This window comes from Rhinolophus ferrumequinum, chromosome 19 (assembly GCF_004115265.2).
Source record: "Rhinolophus ferrumequinum isolate MPI-CBG mRhiFer1 chromosome 19, mRhiFer1_v1.p, whole genome shotgun sequence".
NCBI lineage: Eukaryota > Metazoa > Chordata > Mammalia > Chiroptera > Rhinolophidae > Rhinolophus > Rhinolophus ferrumequinum.
This window is the reverse complement of record NC_046302.1, coordinates 22,398,190-22,424,308: the sequence shown is the minus strand read 5'-3', so window position 1 is coordinate 22,424,308 and position 26,119 is coordinate 22,398,190. Positions and strand designations below refer to the sequence as shown.

The 26,119-nt window shown below is 44.8% G+C and overlaps 1 protein-coding gene across 3 annotated transcripts in view; it reads left to right on the top strand.

Moving 5' to 3' along the window:
* The window catches only part of KCTD1 (potassium channel tetramerization domain containing 1), a 169,871-nt gene that overhangs the window by 65,958 nt on the left and 77,794 nt on the right, over positions 1–26,119 (top strand). Inside the window, exon 1 of one of the 3 annotated variants that reach the window (XM_033087382.1) lies at positions 15,444–17,106. The exons of 1 other annotated variant lie outside the window; for it this stretch is intronic. Coding sequence is in view for 1 of the 2 variants with exons in the window: in XM_033087380.1 (XP_032943271.1) it covers positions 17,452–19,272 (1,821 nt within the window). In the remaining variant the exon portion in view is untranslated. One more of the 3 variants, XM_033087380.1, reaches the window with a different exon arrangement.

The following is a 26,119-nucleotide window of genomic DNA, read 5'->3' as shown; positions in this document are numbered from 1 at the left end:
TAATGGGGAGAGACAGAGAGACAGAAAGGGAACTGCTTTTTTCTTGTTTTACATAGATTAGAAGAAGTCACAATCATCTTCACAGTGTGTCTTCAGTTCCAATTTGCTATGGTCTGTGTCTCTAGAATAACAGTTCCCTCTCATTCCCACGTCACCCCTAAGATGGGTCTTCCTTTGGAGCTACACCAACCACTCTACCCTGTTATTCTCAAGAAATCACATGGGAATTACAAATAGATTCCAGGGTGGTTATTATATAATTTGTATGTAACTAATTTTCTGATTTTAACAGTTTAGAATTAGTAACACATTTCTTGAAACAGTGAGACATGACTGAAGATTTCTTATCCTAACATAAAGATCAGCAGAAACTATCCAATGCCCTGTCCTATAGGATGTACTAAAAGATAGAGACATTGGTCTTGTTTGGATATATCTCTTTTAAAAATGTGTGGAATACGAGGCAACTAGTATCAAGGGAAGCCTGATCAGCATTTGGCTTCTACTGAAAAAGAGGGTTTGCAGGAGAACCTCAGAGTCATTTCTCGTCTTCCCTTGCTCCCACACAGCCTCTTATAGCAGAGAAGCCTTTCCCTTGTTCTTTTATCTCAGGAAGCCCTTTGTGACAACAACCTCAAAGCTAATGCCTGCATCAGCCCTGGGACATAGGGGCCCAGGTTCCTGCAGGGAAAGGAACAGATAGCTTCCTCACAACCCCGCCCACTCCCCTTCAAGATCTTGCCTCCAAAACAGAACTTGGGGATTATTTGGACTGTGGTTTATCTCAGAGATTACCACAGTTCTCCAAGCCACCAGGGGAAATGCCCAGTTGTGTGGGCTGTGACTTTGAGATGAGACCACAGAACCTGTAGAGTCAAGATGAACCTCCAAGTGCCAGCCTCGTGGATTTCGGCACACAGATGCTCCGTGAACAAGCTGCCTCCCCGAACTGCAAATTCAGACTTCCCAAATGCATTTGTCAAGTTAGAAATCTCTATATATACCCACCCTCACCCTCTGTAGGCAGGAGCAATTTCAGAGCTGTCTTCTCAGTGAATTGTTAAACAACTCAGAGCCTGGCAGTGTACCCAGAGTGGCAAGCTTTTGTTGGTTTGTTTCAGGACAGCCAGAAGGAGCTCTGTGAAGCTGGTCTGGTGCCTCTGCAGTGCAGGTGTGGACCTGGTGGGGTAGGAAGTGCAGCCAGGGAAAACACAGGCAGGAGCCTGGGCAGACATGGCTGTCCTTATGGAATCCGGCTTCATGCTTCCCTACTCAGGCCACAGATACAGTGCTAAGATCTTTGCACAGTCCGTGAAACCTTGAAAATTGGAATGTCAGGTAGAGAAATGGTTCAAAATGCCAAAATCCTACATTGACTTAATTGAAGGGGAAACAATATTTAATTACAGCTATTTGATCACATTTCAAAATGGCAAGCCATTAAAGTCAGATCTGTTCAACCAATGATTGTTGGTCCCTATGTGCCTGGGTTTGTGTTAGATTTGTTTGGGTATAGAATGAAAAAAACAGATATGACTGTATCCCACAGGGTTCTTACTCTACTGAGATAAAAAGCTAACTTGGGTAAGAAATGTAAAGAATACTTGTGAAAGAAACATATATTTCCTAAATAAAACTTAAGATGTCACAAATTGAGAGAGAAAATTGTTCAGTAATAAAATACTCTTTGAATGGCAAATTCCCACAATAATAACAAAACAGCAATTACATGTATACTTAGTACAGATCTATTTTTGCCTTTCATCTAATGATTTCAAAGAGTTTAGCAATCACTGCTGAGTTAATCCTTAGTACTAAACCTGACTCTTCCATCTCCATTTGAAAAAAAAAGAAAAATTGGCACTAACACTTCAGCATCTCACAGGGAAGAAGTTCTGAAAACAAAGCATGCTCACCCCCTCACAAGCATCAAGCAGCAAATTAAAGACAGTCTAATTTATTCCAAAAAGTAAGCTGTGACCCAGAAGAATCAAACCAATGCCCACAAAATGAAAGTCACTGAAAAAAGAAGTGCAAGTTTGTTTCTTGCAGGTGGGCTTGGAAAACCTCAATGCACCTTTGGGCATTCTTGTTGGGTTTTTTCTCTCTCTCTGAGGTCCAGCATACATTCTGCGAAGGCTTGCTTCATTTTCAAAGAGAGAATCACTTCCTCCTGTCTTGCAAACAGAAAGGAAGATAAATATTTCATTTCCGTAACATAATATATAAAGGCAACCCGATTCAGCTGATGATCCCCAAGTCCTTTGATGGCTCCCTCAAAACCATATTCATTTGAAGGGAAAGGTTATGGATGAAAGAATTCAATTGTTTGCAAAAATAAAGAGACTTTGCCAGAGATGGAGATGATCTGGAACAGACCTGATCCCTAATTACATAGTAATCTGATACTTAGCACTTTCACCTGGCAGTCTTCATCTTCAAAGGACCTTACCAACGTTAATGAATTCTTCACCTCCTTTCCTCTCATCTACTCCTGAAACAGCCACTCTTTAAAGAAAAGTTGGTCTAACTCTTGAGAAAACTTGAATGACATTATCATATCATTCTAGGATACAATCATAAGTATCTCTTTCCTTTTGATGTTTTGAGATGTTTCCTTTTGCCTTGTTTTGAATAGATATTGTATGAGGTCTGACAATTAAGTCTACAAACTTGTTGCAACAATGTTGCTAACCTTTTTTGATATCAGAAGGGTTATTCATTATGAATTTGTACCCACTGGACAAATAGGGAACCAAGTTTACTATTGGAAGTGCTGAAAAGGCCGCGTGAAAAAGTTAGACGACCTGAACTTTTTGCCAACAATTCATGGCTCTTGCATCACGACAACACACCAACTCACACAGCGCTGTCTGTGAGGGAGTTTTCAGCCAGTAAACAAATAACTGTATTGGAACACCCTCCCTACTCACCTGATCTGGCCCCCAATGACTTCTTTCTTTACCCGAAGATAAAGGAAATATTGAAATGAAGACATTTTGATGACATTCAGGACATCAAGGGTAATATAACGACAGCTCTGATGGCCATTCCAGAAAAAGAGTTCCAAAGTTGCTTTGGAGGGTGGACTAGGCACTGGCATCAGTGCATGGCTTCCCAAGGGAGGTACTTCGAAAGCGACCATAGTGATATTCAGCAATGAGGTATGTAGCACTTTTTCTAGGATGAGTTCGAGATCTTACTTATCTGACCTTGTATATTCTATGACCCTGTAAAGCTGTTCTAAAAAAAAAAAAAAAAACTATACAGGCACACTGACACCTCTCTGTGGAAATATTATTATAATAAAATAATGTAGAAGTATTAGCATAGGACAAAGAGCAGGGGTGATTCGTGAAAGCCTCTAAGACATGTGAGCTGAGTCATAACAGATAAGTAGGAATGTGTCAAGTGTGTAAGAGAGAAAGGCATCCTAAGCAGAAGGGAACTGCGTGGCCAAAGGCCCAGGATGTGAATGTTCACTGATGCTCCAGACGTAAGGCACAGTGCAGAGAGCTAGAGCCCAGGCTGGGGGCGTGGGTCAAGTTCATTGGAATGGGACTGAAAGAGTGACTTCTTCAAGGTTACACAGCTAGGAAGTGACACCGCCATGATTTAAACTAGGCTGTCTGGCTCCAAGTCTGTGTTCAGTCTAACTTACCACCTCACTGCCCCTCCTTATACAAAGAATAAGATGGATTCAAGGAACTCACATACTAATGGGTGATGCCAGCAAATAAATTCACAATTGCAACACATGCTACAGACATCTATTGAGTACCTTCTATGTAACAGTAACTATGCTAGGCAAAGTGAATACAAAAGAAAAGAAATTAAGCTCCTCTCTTTGTATGAAGGCCAAAGAGTCTAGTTAAGAAGAGAATAGCAATAACAATACACGCAACTGCTAAAACATGGGTCTGTCTAGAATGCCAGGAAGCATAGGGGAGACTGGTTGTAGGAAGTCAGAGAAAGTTCCTCAGAGAGCTTGAGTGGAGACTGGAAGGCTTACAATTCAGTGGGCAGGCCTATGGGTACTACACAGGATCATGATCTGGGCTAGCATTTATTAAGCACTTAGAGTGTGACAGGCCCTGTTCTATTAACTCAACTGTCACAACAATCCCCCATTCTACAAACAAAGACACGGACAAAGAGAGGTGAAGAAATTTGCCAAGATAACACAACACGGAATTTGCAGAGCCGGAACTCAAATCCAAGTTGTTTAGTACCAGAGCCCAAACACTTAACCATTACATAATACCCTCTCGCTATAAAGGGAACTCCAAACCTGCTGAAGTCAGAAAAGTCTTCCGAGAGGAAGTAACGTTCCAAAAAGATCTCGGAGTTCAGCCATTGAGTAAGGGGTTGTCAGGCTAAGGGAATATGAGCCAAGGTATACAGGCTAAAAGAGGAAGGGTTTCAAGGAAAAACGGCTACTTCTGGTAGCCAGAGGTCGGGGTGGGTGTTGGGGGATGATGAGCTCCACTAAAAGGGTAGGCAGGGAGCACATTTGAATCTGGGCTTGTTGGTTTCCAAGGAAGAGACACAAGAGTTCAAGGATGCATAGGCATCCCATGACTATCCAAGGACGAGAAACTAACCACAACCTGGATGCATGTGGAGCTGCTCCCTCTTCCGTGGGAGGTATGCGTTGTGCTCAGCTTCCACTCTGTTCCCTGAGTCACAGAACAGTGGAGGTGGCCTGAATCAGGGTGCTGCCATTGGTGCTGCAGAGCAGGGGCTGAATGGGACTAATTTGACTTGAATATGAGGGACCAGGGCAGGTGACTGTTGGGTTCCTAGCTTGGCTGCCCTGCAGAGACGAGAATAAAGGGAGGAGCAGGTTTGGAGGATGTTATGAACTGAATTGTGTTCCCCCTCCCCAAATTCATATGTTGAAGACCTAAGTCCCAGTGTAGCTGTATTTGGAGATTGGGCCTCTAAGGAGATAAGTAAGTTCAATGACGTCTTCAGCGTGGGCCCTAATCCAACAGGACTGCTGTTCTTTTAAGGAGACACCAGGTATCTCTATCTCTTTCCACACACAAATAGAGAAGAAGCCCTGTGAGGATACAGAGAGAAGGCAGCTATCTACAAGCCAGGAGGAGAGGTCTCACCAGAAAACAACTCCGACAGAACCTTGATCTTGGACTTCCCGGCCCCCAGAACTGTGAAAAAATAAATTTTTGCTGTTTAATCCACCCAGTCTGTGGTATTTTGTTATGGCAGTCTAAGCTATTATGAAGGGAAAGACAATTCATACTTGGATGAAGATATGATAGATGGATTTAAAGCAAGTCTTTAGCTAGAATTGGTGCTTCAGTAGAAGTAGCAGGTACGAAGGAGTATGAAGGAGGAGAAGGAAGAGATGTTGTCTGGTTTTCAATCTTGGAGAAAGGGTGAATTGCAGTGACTTTCACTGAGTCTGAAATTTGGGAGATGGACCTGGTCAAACATTGAAGGCATTGGGCCGGCCAGGTGGCTCAGGCGGTTAGAGCTCTATGCTCCTAACTCCGAAGGCTGCCAGTTCGGTTTCCACATGGGCCAGTGTCCTCTCAACCACAAGGTTGTCGGTTCGAGTCCCGCAAGGGATGGTGGGCAGCGCCCCCTGCAACTAGCAACGGCAACTGGACCTGGAGCTAAGTTGCGCCCTTCACAACTAAGACTAAAAAGACAACAACTTGAAGCTGAATGGCACCCTCCACAACTAAGATTGAAAGGACAAAAACTTGACTTGGGAAAAAGTCCTGGAAGTACACGCTGTTCCCAATAAAGTCCTGTTCCCCTTCCCCAATAAAATCTTTAAAAAAACAAACAAACAAACAAACAAAAAAACATTGCAGGCATATTTAGGATTTCTTGGTTGTCAGCAAGAGAAATTTAAGTTATGGGTGGTTAACTGTAGGGCTGCACGGGGACTATAATGGAAGTGGAAGCTCACTGAAAACCAAGGTCAGGATTCTCGGAGCATCAGGCTTCCTGGAGGCCAGACTGGAATGTGAGTCTTGATGTAGAGTAGTGCCTGCCTGTGCCCACCACCCCCACCACCAAGGCTCTCAGCAGGAGCAGGACTCAGGAGCCCAACTGGGCTGCCTCAGTGGCTCTGAAGACATGATGAAGAATGTTGGGAATTTATTTGTTGTTGTTGTTGTTTTTGTTGTTGTTTTAAGGAGGGCACAGCTTACAGGGTCCCATGCGGGGATCGAACCGGCAACTTGGTGTTATTAGCACCACATTCTAACCAACTGAGCTAACTGGTCACCCCAAATGTTGGGAATTTAGACGAGGGCCAAGATTATGGGGAGATCAGACTTCTCACTACGACTGGCTGACTGAACTTTAGTCAGAATTCCTAGAGAGACTGGCTCAGGAGTTTAAATCTGAGCTTCTGATTAGTCTACAGATTGGTTGTCCAGGAACCTATCCCAGATCCAATCAGTTAGGGCTGGAGGTCATGCGATGGAACGTGACATCTGTCCCTTCCTCAGTGGCTGTGAGCATCCACTGCCTTTCTAAGGCAGCATTCCTTAGAAGGTCTGGAAGTATAACTGAAATATCTAGAATGGAGGGTGGGAGTGGTAGGAAGATCATTATTGTGGTTTTTTAGGCTTGTTAAGTACCTTTGTAAAATATGCATATATCATCTTAGTTCAGTTTTTTTCAACAAATGAACTCTACATTTATATTCTTTACTCATCTAATAAAAGGCCTTGGAGCTCATTCCACTCAGTACTCACAAACTTTGTATCTACAGCTACTATTCTCTTGAATAGATGAGACATTATTTATTCGCCATCCACCTCTAGAATTAGATTGGAGCTGATGATGCTTTATTACAAATAATGCTTCAAGAACATCCTCATACATTCTTCTTTGTGTGCAGCCTAGATTCCTAGAAATGAATTGCTGGGTTGAAAGGGATGTGCATTTTGCGTGCTGATAGCTACTGCCAAATTGTCCTCTAAAAGGACTGTATCAATTTATACTTCTAGCAATAGAGGATGCATGTGCTTATTTCTTCATCTTCATACAAATGTTTGTGAAACTATTCTGAGTCATAGGCCCCTTTAGATTCTGCTGAAAGCTATGAATCCTTGTTCCAGGAAAATATACAGATGTACATATATAGAACATTTTGCACACAACTTCTGCAGCTTTACAGACCACTTGAATACCACCCAGGAACCCCAAGACTTTATAGTCAGGACCCCTGAATACTCACAGACGTGTGTGAATGGGTCCCCCAGTCTAGAACAGTGGCTCTCAATCTTAGCTGCACATTGGAATCACCCAGAGAGCTTAGGAAAATCCCCGTGCCCAGGCCACTTCCCAGATCAATTGGGTCAGATTCTCTAGAGAAAGGACCTAGGCATCAGTATTTTTTGCAAGTTTTCCAGGTGATTCTAACATGCACTCAATGGTAAGAATACTGCAGTGTAGGAGAGGCCTGTAGAAGGGTAAAAAGAAGTAACTGGGAGACAGAAAACCAGAGTGCACAAGAGGCTCTCAGGGGCCTCAGACCGGGCTGCAGACGCTTTTGTTTTAAGGAGTCAGAGAGGGTGGGGACGAGGATCCGGCATCCATACACGTTTTCATTGGAAAAACATTCAAAACGCAAAAGTAGAGAGAATCCCACGTGACCTAAGTTAAACACTTTTTAGAATTTTGCCTTATTTGCTCTGTTTCTTGGGGAGGGTGTGACCAGTGCTAACATTTCTCCCTTATTCAGTGGCTTCGGTCCTTTATCAAAGCTCCCCCTAGTGATTCTAAGGTGTGGTCAAGGTTGAGAGTCACTGTGCAGTGTGAAGCCTGGCAAAGAGAAGGAAACTAGGGGTGAAGAGATGAGGAAGAAAAGTCAAATGCAACCTGAGAACTTGCCACTTACCACCAAAGGACAAAGGTCAGCGCCCCATCCTGTGGATGACACTGACGGTAGGGCCTGGCCATGAGGGTCAAAAGCAGTGATAGTTGGCTTCACGCTGCAATGGTGGGAGGACGCTTCATGAAGAAACAGGATTTGGAGCGAGGCATTAAAGAATCAACACAATTTGGGGGGGAGGAGAGGAGACATTTTCTAGTCAGAAAGGAAGCTAGTTGTTAGGGCTGGTTCAAGCCTCCTCACTACTCCTCCACCACAGGCTCAGCCATCGTCACATGAAAGATTCCTTCCCCTGGTCCTACTGCATTGACTCAATGAGGCTCACTGGACTCCACACCCGCAACCTCTATCCTCATCTTTCCTCCTTTCCTGCGCTGATTCTTCCCTTTGGATATGTTTATTTCTCCTAGGCCAGTGGTTTTCAAAGTGGAACTAGCAGCATCAGCATCACCTGAGAGATTGCACATTCGCAGGTCCCCCTGTGGACCTGCTGCTTCAGAAGTCCTGGTGGGCCCAGCACTGTGTTTTGACAAGCCCTCCAGGGGATCCTGATATACACTCAAGTTTGAGGATCAGTGTCCTGGGGACTCCCAGCCATGTTTCTGCCCTTTCCAGCACTGTTCCCTCTGGAGCCCACTCCCACACAGGGCTGGATTCCTGTTAAGAAGATGCAGTGAAGAACATTGGGAAATTAGATGTGGGCCAAGATCCCAGGGAATTTGCACTTAAAACCAAAGAAAGGAGCTGTGGTGACTTTTTGACCTGGGGAGGAAGAGTATTAAAATGGTGTTGGAGACCACGTAACAGCATTTTAAGAATGCAAGTTGACCCCGATCCCCCTCAAAATTGTAGACAAAATTGTGCTTGTGCATCTTCTGAGGAAGAGGTTTCATAACTTTCATTCAATTTTCAAATAATTCATGGCCCCCAAATGATTTAGTAATCAATCACTGCTAGAGAGGAAACTAGTTTATTGCTTGCTAAATTATATTAGCGTTTGGGGCAGCGTTTCTTGGGGTGTGTTGTCAGATTAGTATTAAACTGTTTGAGCTGTGTGTTTAAAAAATGTACATTCTTGGGCTGTACCTTAGGCCTACTAAATCAGAATCTCTGGAACTGGCCCCTAAGAATCTGCATTTTAAAAGAAGTTCCCTAGGTGACTCTGGTTGGTTCTGATGCACTCTCAAGTACACAAACCGCCTCAGGCTTTAATCTAAAAAGCCAATAATTCCAGGAAAGCTAAATTAATAGTGAATTTAGGAAGCATGTGAGCCACTAAAACATGGAGCTGAGGCACAAAAAGCCTTTCAATGACCAAAATACCACAGAACTGGGAACATTAGCCCGAGCAAACACTTGCCTGGCATTTCAGTGACCATCCATTTAAAGCTGTATTCTGTATGCCTTACCATATGGACCGCAAAAAGGACCTGAATTGAGGTTCATTCCTCAAACTCTGACAGTTCAACTCAACTTCTTAGAGGTGAAGAAGAGATTAATGTGTTTTTTCTGTAGCAGATGGAAATAAGGTAACTACGAGAAAGGCAGAAGGCAAACTATTGACCACATGGACCTACTGAAATTTTACCCTTCCCTGGAGTCAGGCCAGGCGTGTTCCTGGAGAGAATCTTCGGCTCTTCCGGCTTCTTTGCATGTGCTTCGCAGAGTTTGCCAAAAATCCACTGATTACATATTTTGAATTATGGATTTTGAAACATGTAGTACTTAAACAGTAAACCACGTGAGATGGAATTCATAGAAATACACTTGCATGTAAAGAGTGTTGTTTTTGTTTTTGTTTTCCCCTGGGCAGTGGAAATAGAACGGAAGGACTTGTCTGGTTAAGAAAATGTGTGTGCTCTAGAGTCCCACTCTCAGTAGCTGTGTGATGTTGGGCAAGTTATTTAATCTCTCAGGGTTTCTACTCATCTGGAAAAGAGGAACAATCCTCACACATACTCATGAGAATGACTTCAGAGTGTTAACATGAAAGACCAGACCCGCAGCAAGCACTCACTAAACGTTAACAAGTAAGAAATATGGTGCCTATATATATGCACCAGATTTCTGTACTTTCCAAACCTTCTGCAATGAAGACTGACTTCTTTTATAATCCGAAAAGAATGATAAACCACAGCTTTTCTTGTTTTTCTTTTTATATTTTAGGGACTAAGACATAAAGAGAGAAAAGATAGGGAAACAAACAGATGCAATCACTGTCAAGGGCGTCTGTTTTTTTTTGGAGTAATGACAGCATGTGACCCTCGGGGTACCCTAATCAAAGCACAGACTGTAGGAAGAGTAAACATGAAAAATTATGAGTGCTATTTGGTATCAACCGTGCCCTGGCTCTGCACATTTAGATCGCAAAATAGAGGGGTTAGGTCACAATGTGTCCTGCTCTCTGCCCGCCTCCAAGGCTGCCCTCTTCCACCAGGTACAAAGCCTGGATCTCCGGCATCAAATTAAAGAAATAGAACAAACCCATCCCAGGGCTTCTTTAAATATTCAGATACACCCATGTGCCCCTACCAGTTAAATTAAGCTTTCCTAAGAAAAAGTAAGTCAATTAGTTCAAAATGTGGGTTAGTGCTTCTGGGTATTTAAAAGGGGATTTTTTTTTTTTCTGTTTTAGTTCATTTAGAAACATAGCCACGGGGCAGGTACATACCCACTCGTCAGTACATCCTGTGAATTGCCACAATATACCTAGATACTAATTTCTGATATCTAGAGCTTCAAAATCTGGTCCTTAAACTTTCTCAAAGTCATGAAGATATTGAAATAGGAGATTTAAAATGGATCTTATTTTGCCCTTTTATCTTCACCATCATTTATCGCTATTCATCAAAGAGCACTTGACATTGCTATACAACATGACTCTCCCTAATTGAACTTCCTCCTTCCTTTATCCAACAAATACTTACAATCTAAACTTTTGTAAACAAAGGTAGGTCTCCAAGACATTGTGAAATGCAGTTCTAGAGCACACTTTGTGATGTGTACTGTAAAACTCATTTGTTCAAGTTATCTAGATGCAATAAACCAAACTTTACCAAAATACAAATAAGATATTCCTTAAGAAGATGAATTTCCAGAAACAAATTTCTGGATCATAGAATGTGAATGTTTTTATGGTTTTTGAGAGGTTGCCAATTGCTTTCTTAAAAGGCTATCTTACTTGATACTGTCAACAAAAAAAATATGAGGATAACATTTGAGAATAATATGTTATGAGAATAAATATGAGATATAAATATGAGAATAACATTTTGAATATAAAGTGTTGGGTTTTTTTTTACATTTTTGTTGTTTGTTTTATTTGCTTTTACTAACTTAATAGGCTTTTTAAAAATGTAGCGGTTAGTTTCAGGAACATTTTATGTTCTGAGACAGTTGTAAAAGTCTCCTCCATTATTTAAAATATATGTATTTGTTACATGACATTCGCACATATCTTTATCTCCTTTGCCACCTTAATTAGTATTGTGATGGCATTGAAATAAACGATCTTTAATAATAGGACTAACATCCGCTTTAATACCACATACCCTTTAAAAATACATGACTAGGAGATAAAGAAACCATTATCATTATTAATTTTACATTTGATTTAACTTTGACAGCCTTCACATTTGACTTCTTTACTAACCAAGTAAAGTTTCATTATCAGAATATTGTAACAAAGAGAGATAGCACACTTTTAAGCTACACGAAAACACAATTGACTTAGGAAAACTACATTCCTCTCACACGTTACTTGTTTTCAAAACACCTAGGCGAGTGGGTAGGTGATTATTAGGTAAAAAGATCAAGAATTATAGTTATCAGGTAGCAATAAGAAACTAAAAATTCTACCCTTGTCAATCACTGTGTTAAGTTCAAGCTGACCTGTTTTTTAACAAAGCATCAAAGATAAAAATAGGTAATACCTTCCTTGCCCCCAGGAGATTTAGGCAGAACAGCCCAGGATTTTAGTAGAAAACACCTCTAGTCTGATTGGGTTTGTGGGTATTCCTTTTGCCTCTAAACTCTTTACTGTCATTCTTTTAAGACACGAATGGGTCCCTACTTCCAATAGTCCAGGAAAACAGTACCAGTGATTTTAGGTGCCAAGTTCTTGGACCAAGTTCTAGGACACTCTTTCTTAGGCCATTTCTGCTGTGTTCACAAGTCTAAGGCCTTATCTTAGTACTATTCTGGCTTTCCAAGATTCCCAAATCAAATGACATACAGAACTATTTTAAAGATGGCAAATAGTTCCCTTGTTTGTTTTTTTGTTTGTTTTATTTTGTGTTTTTCATTCTTTGGTTCCTAGAAGCTGAATGTGGTTGGGTAAGTGGCTCAAGCGTGGGATATGGAGCCAAACTTTCCCGCCTTACCTAAGTCTGGGAGACCTTGGGCAAATGCCTTAAACTTTGTGAGCCTTCTTGCCTCGGGTTGCTTGTTTATAATTAAGCCTGGAAAATATTAGAGCCTTAACAAGGAAAGGCTAACAATTGGAGGCTTACTAATGTTCCAGACACTATATTACATCCTTTACTCATGTTAACCCATTTAATTCTCACAACAATCCTATGATGTAGGGGTTTTTATTATCATCCAGATAATAAAATAATGAGAGAAGTGCGACATAAAAGAGGGTGGCTGGTAAGACCAAACAAGGAGTCAAACCCAGGCAGTTTGGTTTCAAAGATGGCTTTTAACCAGTCTGCGACATACCTTTTGTGGACATACCTTTCCATGTCCAAGGCTCTCTTTCCACACATAAACATCTGTAGGTTTATTGAGTGTCTACTATGTGCCAGCTCTCTGCTAAAATATGCTAAGGAACGGTACTGGAAATGAATCAGAGGTGCAGTAATAAATAAGACAGTTTCTGCTCTTGTGGAGTTTTGTTTACTTCCACTTTGTAGAATTAGATTACATAGGTTTTGTTGTCATCTGAGTTCAGAAAAACTACTCAAGATGGTCTTCAACTGAATTCAACAACTTAGTACTGAAACTCTAAAACAAAGATATGTCATAATAGCTTCAATTGGAATTCATATTTTATCTCCAAAATACTTTATGAATCTTTTAGTGATCAAGAGAGCCTGACTTATAGGTAATGAACTAAAAACAAGTTATAAACTAAAAAGGGACTTAAAGTGATGAACCAAATGCTTTTTCTGGGGGGCAGAGGGCCCCCAAAACCCACACAATTCCTTGAATTTATCAGTTTAAATCCTCCCCTACCCACCTCTCTTAGTACATAGATACCTCCATTCCCTGGTCACTCACTCTATTTCTGCAATAATTTCCTACAGTGTGTTCTACTAGAAAGGGAATTCAGGGTAGGGAAATACAAACCAAAGCAGTCATTATATTCATTTTCACTTGCAAACAATAATGTTGCCTTGTTCTGATTTTGTTCTGAGTTTTTTCTATTTAAAAAAAAAATTTTTAAGTTTATTGGGATGACAATGGTTAGCAAAGTTATATAGGTTTCAGGTGTACAATTCTGTAATACATCATCTATACATCACATCGTGTGTTCACCACCCAGTCAGTTCTTCTTCCGTCACCATATATTTGTCCAAGAATTTTGGTAGCATCCTGATTTTTAAGATGGAAATTCAGATCCATGATATTTTAGATTTTTCACACACACAAAAGTTTCTTGCTAAATATAGGATTTCACTAAACACAGATCCTGTTCATTCATTTGTTCAAGGTAAACAACTGGAGTGCTCACCAGGTCTCAGGTACCAGCCTAGACCACAAAGGTATATTGGTTTAGTACAAGAAACAGGCGGATGAAAAGCAACTGTATCAATTACATAACAGATAATGCTCAGAAGATTGGAAGCCAAAAGGAGAAAGAGCTGAATGTTTCTTGAGAGCATAACCTTTAATAAATTGTGAACCTGAAAATGGGAGTAAGTGGGTTATAAACTGAGGATGAAACATTTACAGTTTTTCTTTCCAAAATAGCCATGTCACTACTTTCAAGTAATCTAAGAAATGAAGAAACACACATATATAGTGGCTACTTTATAATGATGAAAGAGACAAAAAACGTGCTGCATTCTGTTGAAATTGTAAATATCTTAGCATAGCTTAAAAACTTCTGACAGTTAAAAAAAAATTCAATAAATGTTCCATACAGTACTGGAATTGTTTTTTATACAAAGAAGCTTTGCATTCTGCACACAAAATAAAGAAAGATTCCTTACAAAGGAGTGACTGGCAGCTGTCAGTTAAGTGGTGGGCTGAATGGACTTCATGACAGGGCAGAATCAAAGTGAGGTGGAACCCTGGATGGGGTTGATAGGCAGAAGTCAACCAATGTGGCCTCTTTAATAAAAGAAGAAGAAAGCTTTTTTTGATTTCTTTCAGTTTGGAATTGAGTTAATGGAACCACAGGATGTTTTTAAGGGATCACTTATTAAACCTTTATGAACTCAACTGTAATTTTCTATTGTGTTTTAAAAATTAAGCAACATTTTTTTTTGTTGGTCGGGGGACAGGGGAGGTTTATAACTGCTTTTTTTTTCTCTGAGTGTTCTTCCTGGTAAATACTGTAGGTATTAATCTGAAGAGGTCTTTCCCAATATTTGGTGAAGTATCATTATGAGCAAAGAATTTTGGTATCGTTGCAGGAGGTGGTGCCACGAAACAGATTCACAGTCGCCCTATAATCAGGCCAAGGCACACTTTCCAGGGTGCTTTTTTCGTATCTAACGTAAGCTGGGGTCCCGCCGGTGGTTTGCAAACTATTCAGGCAGCATCTGAAACTGTTGTTTTTCCAAGTCCGTTAAAAAGTTACTATGCTTGGGGTTTTCTTGTTCTGCTATTCCCCACCCCCGCCCCCTGACTTTTTCCAGTGGAGACCTGCCCTGGGGGTTATTTTGTCCTGGGAGCACAAAACTATTTTCTTTTCTGGAAATAAGTTGACGTCAACTGGGAGCTGTTTTTGGTTGCTTTGTTTCCCGGAGCGTCCAACCCAGCACACCGCCTCCGGCAAACTGCGAACAATTCAAAGCAGCTCTCGGGGCTGGGAGGGGAGCTGGGGGACGGAGGGACTCCCACTGCCCGCGGAAGTGGGGAGACCCGGGGAGCGGCTTCAAACTCCTGGGCTGGAGCGTGGGCCTGAGTCCCCAGGCGGAGCTGGGAGCACAGCCCCTTGGTTCACTGCGCTCGCGGTGAGGGCCGCGGGAGCAGCCCCTGGTAGGTAACTTGACTGGCGCCCACCTGAGTTCTCTCGCTGAAATTCTCGCCCTAGCGTTCCGGCGGCCAGAAAACCTGGGCGCATCCCGGGACAAAGGGCCAGCCCTCCAGAAGTAACCGTGTGCGACTGGTGTGTGCCAGCTCGTGTGCGCGGGTCCGCATGTATAACTTAGCTGCCTACTGCCCTGGGCTCCGGGGGGAAAAACAAAACAAAACAAAACACGCCTTTCTACATATTTTGAGGGGTGCGGTGGGAAGTGCAGTTTGAACAAAGCCGGCTGCACCTTGGGGACGATTCCCGAGGAGTGTGACCTCCGGATTCCTCGCCTCGCGTGATGGTTTTCTGCGCAGAGCAGCAGGGAGTGTGTGTTTCCCCGAGGAGCAGGAGGGGGCCCGCGAGGCAGGGACTTGCTGTAACTTGTTCTCACCTGGCGTTGTTTCCCCAACGCTCCTCGGCGTCCAAGGCCTGGAGGCATGCGGAGGGCGAGGACTGATCTCTGGAGAAGACACCATCAACTCCCACTTAGACGCCCACGCGGCCCGGAGACCTGTCCTCCTTCCTCCCCTTTTTTTTAAAATTACAAATTGACGTATGGGTTTCTATTGATGCGTAAAATTATAAACTGCTGGAAAGCAAGACAGAGGGCCAGGGAGAGGGAAATGGACAATTGACAAGACTTCCACAGACGAACTGCAGAGAATTCGGACTGGGAGACAAATCCGAGGACGCATTCGTGCTGGCAAGGCTGCGTCACAGAAGGGCCCCCCGGCCCGGGGTCGCGCTGTTGGGACCTGACTCCATCGGTTCCCCTAGTCTCTGAGGCTCGGAGCTGGCCCGCGTGCTACGCTGCCCGAAAGAGGAGAAAGTTAGGATGCAGTGCGAGCTCCGGAGGTGGCCGGGCTGTGCCGCCAAGTAAACAGCCGAGATCTCTGGCGTCTCTGGGGACGCTGCCCCTGGGCCCGCAGAGCAGGAGGCGGCGACGCGAGGACGCGCGCAGAGCCTGGGCGCGCCGGAGGCGGGCGTTTGGCTGGAAGTGGGACAGTGTCTCCTATGGGAAAGCGGGACCCGGCGAGCTCTTTGGCTGCTTTTCCAGTTTCGGAGGTGCCCGCCCCCGCGCGCCGGAGGCAGCGCAGCCCGGAGGGCGAACGAATGGCGGTTGGCAAACTTGGAACGAGAGAGCACTGGTGATCCGAATTGCCGGAATTGTGACGGCAGCGGGGGCGGCCGAGACCCAAGTTCACTTTTTCCGCCAGCCCGCCTCGCGGGCCTTAGGGACCGACTTTGCTCTAGCTCCTACCAGGTGGAGCGCCTCGCTAGAGGGAGTTGTGTGAATTTGCTCCGAGGCAGGGCGGGCGATGGCCTGGGCGGGTGGGGAGGGGTCCCTGGGGTCCCGAGAGCCTCTCCCCGCGTCTCCCCTCCCACCGGCCCCTCCCAAGTCTTTCTTTCTCGCTCCTTCCCCAGGCTGGCTGGACCCGCGCGGACTTGCCCCAAACCTACGGGGAGCGCCCCAGGTCTTTAATGACAGCTTAAAAGTGGCTGTTGGATAAGTCGAAAGGGAAGAGGCTGAGGTGGGGCGTGTTTCGCTCCTTTGCAAGAGTCGGAAAGGGAGCTGGGAGCTGTGCGGCTGGCCCCAGGCCCCCGCGCCTCGCCGCCAGCAAGTAGGTGGGGGAGCCGCCGCCGCCGCCAGCCCAATCCCGCTCCCAAGCCTCGCCCGCTGCGCCCTGGCCGCGGGCGCAGAGAGGGTGCGGGGCCTCGCAGTGCCTCCTCCACCCTGCTCATTAACCTGCCTGCTCCACTCCGCTCCGGGCGGCCACAGACACGGGCTTCTCAAAGCAACACCCGAGGCCCGCCAGGCGCAGCCGCCTCCCTGAACCCCCGGCTCCGGGGGGCAATGAAGGGGCGGTGGAAGGGGCACTGCTCCTCGGGCATTACTTAGAGAAGCGAGACCGCCCCGCCCTCCCGCCGGCCCACCCTCTCTCCCGCCCGGGCCCGCGCGCCACTCAGCCAGAGGGTAAGTTGGGAGTGTTTCACCCCCACCGACAGCTCTCCCTCCCGCCCCCCCTTTTTTTCCCTTCCAAGTTTTCTTAGGAGTGGGGAGAGGGATGGGGGAGGAAGAGGGTCCAGCTAGCCTCCGTCCTTACCCTCTCCCTGCCTAACTTCTTCCCGCCTCCCCTCCATCCCCTGCGCGTCGCTGCCCCTCTGGAGCAGCGCTCCGAACTGACAATTGGAGCGCGGCTCCTTTAAGAGCCCGGCTTTGCCTCCCGGTAGCTGAAGGTCATTAAACACAAAAGCTCTCAGCGCTGCGGTCCAATATAGCGCATGCGCCCTGCCCGAGGACTGGCAGAGAGACGGCAATATGGCGAGAATGCCTGGCAGCGGGGACTGTAACACCAGCGCGGGCGGCAGCGCCAGCGCCGCCGCCGCCGCCGCCGCCGCCGCCGCCGAGAACAATGGGGAGCGGGGCGAGGGCGAGCGCGGAGCTGGGGGCCGCGGCCGCCGCCACGGCCGTCCGCACTACTGCAGCGCGGGAGAGGAGGAGGAGGAGGAGGAGGAGGAAGAGGAGGACGACGAGATCCAAGAGGTGCAGATAACGGGGGACGAGGAGGAGGAGGACGGAGGTGGGGGGCTGGAGGAGGACGAAGAGGAGGAGGAAGAGATGGGGCTGGACTGGGACGAGCCCCTGGAGCCCGAGGACTCGGCCGGGGAGGAGCTGGAGCCCGAGCCGGTCCATATGATCAATATGGACCAGAGCGCCGCGCTGGAGCCCGAGGCGCCGCCGCGGTTGCTGGCGCCCCGGGCCCGCGGTGGGCCGCCCGGGGACGGCGCCGAGCTGGACCCCGACGTGCTGCAGCGCCCCGAGCGGGCCCGGCTGAGCGAGAACACCCGGCTGGCCACCCGCTACGCCGTGCGCATCTTCCGGGAGTACCTGAGCGAGAAGGCGCAGAGCCCGGACTTCGAGACCATGGACAAGGGGGCGCTGTGTCGCGTGCTGCGCTCCTTCTACGCCGAGGCCCGCTCCAAAAGCGGCCAGCTCTACAGCAAGTCCTCGCTCATCAGCATCCGCAGCTCCCTCAACCGCTACCTCAACGAGCCCCCGTATTGCCGCACGCTCGACCTCACCAAGGACCCGGAGCTGCGCAGCGCCAACCTGACGCTGGCCGCAGTCATCCGCAAGCTTGAGGAGCAGGGCGCCGGGCCCGTGGTGCAGAAGCAAGCCATCACGCGCGCGGACCTGCGCAAGCTCTACACCTCCAGCGTCTTCAGCACCAACACGCCCTTCGGGCTGCTCAACAAGGTCTGGTTCGAGACGTGCATGTACTTCTGCACGCGCGGCCGCGAGAACCAGCGCGAGCTGGAGGAAGACTCTTTTGGGCTGGCCATGGATGAGGACGGCCGCAAGTTCGTCTACTTTAAATCCCTCGGGCCCTACCACAAGTCGCGCTCGTCGTCGTGGAGCAAGAAGCGCGCCGAAAGCAGCGACGAGGAGAACTTGCCCCGCATGTACGAGACCGGCACCGAGTTCTGCCCCTACGCCAGCTTCGTGAAGTACCTATCGAAGCGCAACCCCCTCTGCAAGGCGTTCTTCCAGCGGCCCCGGGACCACTGCAGCGAGGGCGATGTGACCTGGTACGAGAACAAAGCCATCGGCAAGAACTTGCTGGGCACCAGGATGCAGATGCTCTCCAAGGCGGCCAAGCTCTCTAAGACCTACACCAACCACTGCATCGGCGCCGTCTCCATCGCCACGCTCAACAGCATCGCGGGCATCGGCACCAAACTGGGCTCGCCCCCCCCGCAGGGCTGCTATGCCGAGGCTCTGAATGGGGCGGCTCGCCACCACTCCCACCACCCCCCTACACATCCCTCCCACCACCACCGCCCCCAGCCGCCCTCGCTGGGGAACACCTACATCCTCCCCAAAGACAGCCAGATCGGGCCCGACGTTAAATCCGAGGCTGCGCCCAAGCGCGCCCTGTACGAGTCGGTGTTCGGGTCGGGGGAAATCTGCGGTCCCTCTTCCCCCAAAAGACTTTGTATCCGCCCCTCGGAGCCTGTGGATGCGGTGGTGGTGGTTTCCGTGAAACACGACCCCCTGCCTCTTCTTCCAGAAGCCAATGGGCACAGAAGCACCAATTCTCCCACAGTAGTTTCACCTGCCATTGTTTCCCCCACCCAGGTAACCAAACTAAACTCTATGCATGAAATGTTGCTGTGGTACCACTTCGGGACTAACTTGTGCTAATGCAGGTCTGGGTTGGGGGAAGTTGGAAAAAGTAGCCAATATGCTGAATCGGATTCGCTTTCACCCTTAGCAACTTAACTCTCTTGGTGCTTTTCAGAAAAAGTTGACTCCTCACCTTAAAAGATGTGAGAGGGCAAGCGCCCTAACAATCACGGCTGCGCAGTAACGCTAAAATCTTCCAAGTTCGCAGAACAAGAAGGGTTAGCTCAGCCCTTGCAGCCTCTCTCCATTGAATGCATGAGTTTTATAAAGCAAAGAGTGCAGGAATAGGGCACATATAAAGGAAGCAGTTACTTAAAATATATTTGAATAAAGTAACCATTAAAATACTCTGTTACATATTCACCATAATTTATGAAGTTAGAAAAGCAGTTATAAGTTATTAAATAGAAAACATGCCAATTCCACTTCCTGTAAGGGGGTGGGGAGTGGAGAGACTGGCAGTTGAGTGCCAGTAACATGTAGTTGAGTGTAAAGTGATTTTGGGGGGAAGCTTCCCTAAACTAAGTCAGTTGTTAACATTAGATGGAAAGCGTATCTGCCCTACCAGCCAGGCTCCAAATTAGAGCATGCCCTGTAGTGCCCAGCACTGTGGGCACTGAACATGGCTGTCATCTCTTAGCCCTACAGAGCTCACCATCTAGGGGGCAGATAACACTTAAGAATATAGGTAATTAAGACAAACAGCACAGGAGTGTGGCAAGAACAAGTAAGAATAGTAGCTCAGCAGCTGAGGCACCTTGGGTAAATCACTTCACCTCTCTGGGCTTCAGTGTCCTCATCAAAGATGAGGGAACTCTTTCAACATTAAAATTAGTTTAAGCGGTATCAAATTCTAGGTCTAGACTTGAGGGCTTAAGTGGATGCTTCATCTTTTGGATACTCTAGGAGCCAGAAACCAGAGGTCTTGGGGGACTATGCTCTGTTCTGCAGGCAGGAGTACCCACTGGAGGTTTTACAATTGTGACCTCCCTGCCATCAAGCAGAAGTAGGAATTTCAGCTGTAAGTCTGGAGGTGTAGTGCAGGCCCTTCAAGGAACAGATGTCAGGTACCTCTGTGCTTTTTGCAAAGTGGAAATTCCAGTTCTGGACAACCTGACCCTTTCAAACGTTTACCAGCTAATCAGCAAGCCTCAAGGCCAACTGAGAAAGGATCTGTGAATGGTAATATAAACACCAAAGTTCTCTAAAATACACAAGACCTGGAGGCTTTGTGTCTTCCTTTCTGTACTTCTAGTGTGTGTAGTACATTTCTGACAGACCAGGCGGTTGCTTTAGGGAGTTGAAAGGGTGAAGAGGAAAATTTTTTCTCTTCTTTGGAGAATTTGGGTTTGGTTTTTCTTTTGAAAGCAAAAGTATTCACATTCTTCTGCTAAAGTAAAAACCCTTAAAATGTCGGTTCAGAATAGCATCTGATTAAGAATTAAAAGCCTAAGAAAGTTTATTAAAGTATATATCTACTTAGAATAACAATGAAACAGTTTGTCAACTGGCATCTATCTGTCCGCTGGTTTCTTGACACTAGTGTTATATAGAATCATGACTTAAAATCCACAAATGACTGTGGGGTTGTTTTGTTGGTTTTGTTTTGTTGTAAGTAATGCCATCACTTTGTCTCAAGTCTTATTTTAACTGAGTGAGATAAATCAGTCCTATAAACCTGAACGCTGATTGTTTTATTATTTTTTTGAGTTGTCAGTTAACTGCCAAGTTAAATATAGATTTGAGTGTCCATATGTTGGTTACATTATTATTGTAGCTCTCAAAGGTTATCTTAGCTAAGTCCCCTGTAAAAAATACTACAAAAAGTTGTTCTCTTTGCACCTATTTAATAGCAAGCTTTTCACTTAATGTTAGAGTAAATTTTTTTCCCCCTTCTTCTGCCTCTCCTCCCCCCACACTCTGGTTCAAACTGTTGTTTCTCAAGTCTAGTTGTGTAGGACACAGCTCCCAGGCCCATGCTGGTATTATGAGCCTTGTGCTCCCCCAGCTGAGGCAGTCGTTCGCCGATCCATTGGTTGGCCACTCACAGTAGCTCTTGCCTGCAGCCAGTCGCTCACGATGGCTGCCAGCCACTCAGGGCAGCACACAGTAGCCCACGCTGGCCACCGTCCGTTCCTGGCAACCCCTGGCAGCCCACAGCAGCCCAGCTCCAGGGAGAGCTGTTGTTCACAATCTTAGCTGTAGAGGGCACAGCTCACTGTCCCATGTGGGTATCGAACCAGCGACCTCAGCATTAGGAGCATGGCGCTCCAACCACCTGAGCCACCGGGCTGGCCCAGTAAATTTTTATTTATTTTATTTTTTCTTTTCTTTTTAATCAGCATTCAGAAGGTTACAGGAACTCTTTGGTAACTCCTGTAGAACTCACTTTATGAAGTGTGAGCATTCTAAGTATGAAACAAATGTTTAAGTAGAAAGCTGATATTAAACTTTTTGTTCCTATATTTACTAAAGTCACTGTAACAACTGCGGTCCAAGACATTTCCTGGGGATTAATGGCTGGGGTTACTGTCCCAAGGCTTTGCCCTGGGTTGTCAATTCCTCTAGCTGGCCATTAATCCCCAGTAAATGCCATGTATATGTCAAGTTTCAGTCATTATTACTTAATTATAAACATAGACTGTCTATCCTTAATTCTGACTGGACCTCATCAAAGTGGTGTGACACTGAATTCCACTATTGACCATATTATTCTAGACTTCTTGATAGCAGTCACACCTTGATGGTTTGACTCTCTTCTAATATTGCAAGTTTCTCAAAAAATGAGGAGCCTGTTACTTTAAATGCATTGACTCTTTACTTCTTGAGGGTGTTAATAAGTGTGTCATTTATGGGACTGATTTAAAAATGAATGCACTCAAGGATTAACAGATATTATGGAATTTGTGTTTTTATTCATGTGATGTACGTGGCTTTTGTTTTTGGGGGTGGTGATGGTTGCTTTAATTGATTCACTTTTTAATTCTCTTGAATGGCTTTCAAAGTAAAGGGTGGTTTTAGTTCCCTTTTTCCTCATGTTGCTGTTGTGATCTAAGATGATTCAGTTATTGGTGCAACAGGAGGAGATTATTTTAAGAGGGGTAGTAGGCCTATCCTACATCGTCATAGCTAGCCTCTTTGCATGAAAATGCAGCATTTTTCCTGCCTCAGAGAATAGTACTTCAGCTTAGCTAGGTGATAGAGATTTGTAACTTTGGTCTTTATCATTTGCACAAAAGGAGAATGCTATATTTTATTGGAATTTAGGTTCTAAATATCATAGTTTGTTACTTTAAGTTTTTAAAGATTGTGCCTTTCCAGTACCAAACAAAAATGTGAAAATTGGGGTGGCCAGGTAGCTCAGTTGGTTAGAGCATGGTGCTAGTAGCACCAAGGTTGCCGATATGATCCCTGCATGGGCCACTGTGAGCTGCACCCTCTTTAAAAAAAAAAAAAAAAGTGAAAATTAGCTCCCTAAAATACACTTAGAAGCGTTAGTACACTAGTGACAAAGCTGCAAGGAAATTCACTTCCTTGACCCTAACCCAGATTATTTCCAGATATCCTCTGTAAGTAGGAAATCTATTAGTGGAAAGATTCTGGAGTCAGTGGTGCACATCCATTGTTTCTGTTTCATTGTCTTCACTGGGGAGTCAGAGTTGGTCCTTAACAGTTTCCAAGCTGAAAATTGGAGCAGCTTCCCTGGGGGACACACAGAGTCGTTCATGACCTTGCTTTCTGGGAAGCCAGATGCTGATAGCACTAAGTAACCAGCTTTCATTCAGATTCGGGTGCTGCAGTGTGGGAAGGGAGAAGGAATACTGTATCTCTCTATTAGGTTGGTGCAAAAGTAAGTGCGGTTTTTGCAATTTTTTAACCTTTAAACCGCAATTACTTTTGCACCAACCTAATAGTTAATAGAAAAAAAACATGCATTTTATGTATTATTGAAATAATCACCAGTCTTATTTTGCATTTGGAGACTAGGAGATGGATACTCTTTTCTACTTAAAGATGGATACAAACTATAAATGTGAATGGAGTAGTGTGTTTAACAGCTACAGTAATTGTGAGAAAACATTTTTTTTGCAATGGTTATCTGAAGTTATTAGGATTAACTGCTCTGTTCAAAATGGATGTTTTCCTGATTTTTAATGTTATTGTGTGGCTAAATTCCTTTTTCTGCTGCAGGAATGTTTGCTCTCCTTTGTGGAAAGTTCAAATTGGTGGAGAAACTAAATGTCATTAACATTAACTATGTAACTTTTTTCATTCATTCAGGAAACAATTACTGAGCACCTACTAATTTGGCTTTTGTACTAGGAATCTCTATAAATTAATCTATTTTCCACTTGGCAAGTAGTCTCACTGGCAAGATTTTGGCCTCATTAAGTATTAAAACTAGATCAAAATAAAGAAAGTTAAAAGGTATGCACTCAGTGTTTTGCAACAGTCACATTTGGGAAAGAAATCTATACTTTTTACTTTTGGATGTTATATTGGAATCAGTACTCAGGTGTATTATTTTAAATTGATATAAACCCACATGTATGTCCGCTCACTATCTACTAAATCTGATCCAGGAAACAGAAGTATTTGCTACCACAGAGAAAGTAGAACCCATTCATCTAAAACTTAAATCTTTTTGTCACCCTGATTTTAAAATCTGGCTTCCCTAACAAATGTCACCTAAAAGGCTATCTTCTTGTCATTGCAAAAATGGATTTCTAGTAAGAAGAACCCCTTCATCTAATAGGACCACTAGTTGTATGTGAGACCAGTTAGGCAGGTCCTCACCTTGGCCTTGCCCAGTCAAAACTCCACTTCAGTTATTTAATAAAAAGCTCAGTTTTGCCCTACGTAGTAGCAGAATAAGGAAATAAAGTTACGTTTTATAAACAAAAAAAAATGTTCAGTTTCAAGTTATCTTTCCGTATCTTAACTGCCATTTCAAAAGGAAAATTGATACAAGAGTTACTTTGTGGTTACCTATGTTGACAATTTTAGAACTAAACATATAAACTAGTAATCTGTGGGTCTGTCATATGCTCAAACTTTTATTTCTAGGGCCTATTTTACTTCTCGTGATTGATCTTTCACTGCATTATACCGATCAGTCGGGATACCTTTGTAAAGACTTCATTGAGGGAATTTAGGTAGGGGATAGGGAAGTGGGGATTAATTGGTCCAAGAATGGATATTGATTGACCTTGATAAACTAAAACGAAAGAAAATACAACTTCAGGATTTGAAGCATTGTGCCGATAAGCATTTTTTTTTTTTTTTTGCAGTTTTTAATTTAACACTAGTGGTGTTCTAAAGATGCTGAATTCAATTCAACCGCCGTTACTTGAGTCTCTTTGTACCTTGAAAGTGCTGCCAAGAGGAGCAGGATTCCCTGCTAGCCCTCAGTAGGGGTTTGCAGAGGATGGGCAAGTTCATGGACGTCAAGCTGAAGTGCTTCTCTGCTTGATGCATGAACATCACAGTGGAAACAGATGCACTTTTACAGTTTTAAGCTCTGTCAAGTTTTAGGCTCTGTGGTTTTTCAGATTTATAGAAGTTTCTCTTTGCCTCCTATTCAACTTTGAGAGAAGGTGGGCTCTGAATTGTGTCGAGTTATAACAGAGAATGAGCTTCTATTCTGTATGGTCTAGAAATAAATGAGTGTTTAAGCCGTTTGAGATACTTCACTACAGCAAGGGCTCTGGGCTGAGATTAAACCTGCATATGAGGTTGTGATGTTTCAGGCTCATGGCTATAAATTAAACAGCAGACCACAGTAGTACATCCCTAGTACTATAGGAGGCCTAACCTAATTAGACATGTTTTAGATTTTCAGTAATTCTCCACATCCTTCTGTTCAACACTTGCTTTACAGTCAGACTTCCTCCTTTCAGGTTGTATTTTAACAACCTGACAGAGCCTTTTCCTTCTCCCTAAAAAAGGTACATTTACATATGACAGCAAGCTTTCATTAGTGACTGATATATTTTTATTCATAGCACATCCTAAATTTTGCCCAAGTCTTGGGTAACAGATTTTTCAAAAATAATGGAAGTAGGAGATATCTTACAGTATTATAAGTCCAGAATGTCTGAGCTTTAATTGGAGTTTTCATCACAGTAGTTTGCTGTGGGAACCCCAGTGGGAACTTCCTTTTTCTGAAAACCCTCTACATTTCTAAGATTTGTGACTCCTGTTTAGTGATTCAAACAGTTCAGCTCCTGCTGGCTCACCAGTAAGTTGGGTTGTCTTTAATATATGAGGTACAAGGAAGTCCCAAAGTGTGCTGAAGGAGCAGTGTGAGGATGAAGTTCTCACATGTTGAGTCCATTTTATAACTCTGGAAAACTGAGGGAACTTGGGGAGACCTTGAAGGAGAGGATGGGATGTGCTCAGTTATTCCCACATCACCAGACCATTCTCTGCCTCTCACCCCTTCAGCTCCGTTTCCACCCAAAGATAGACGTTCAAAAATCATCTTTATAACGCAGTCCTTTCCTTGGGAGTATCTCAACTCTTTCACACCTTTAATTATTGCTTTCCCCTGATCACCTGGCAGTGAACACTGGAGGATGGGCATTTTGATCCTGTCTGTGAGGAAGGAGGTAAAAATGTGCTTACCTGAACGGGCTGACAGATTTAAGAGAGCATTAGGTGGTAGGCTTCTGGGAAAAAGGAGAGGAATTTGGAAAGGAATGCTGAAGGATGACAGAGATAAATGTCACTTCCATTGTGAGTAATTCGGTTACCAAATTAGAATGTCAGGACTAGTTTGGCAGATGGTAATCATCAG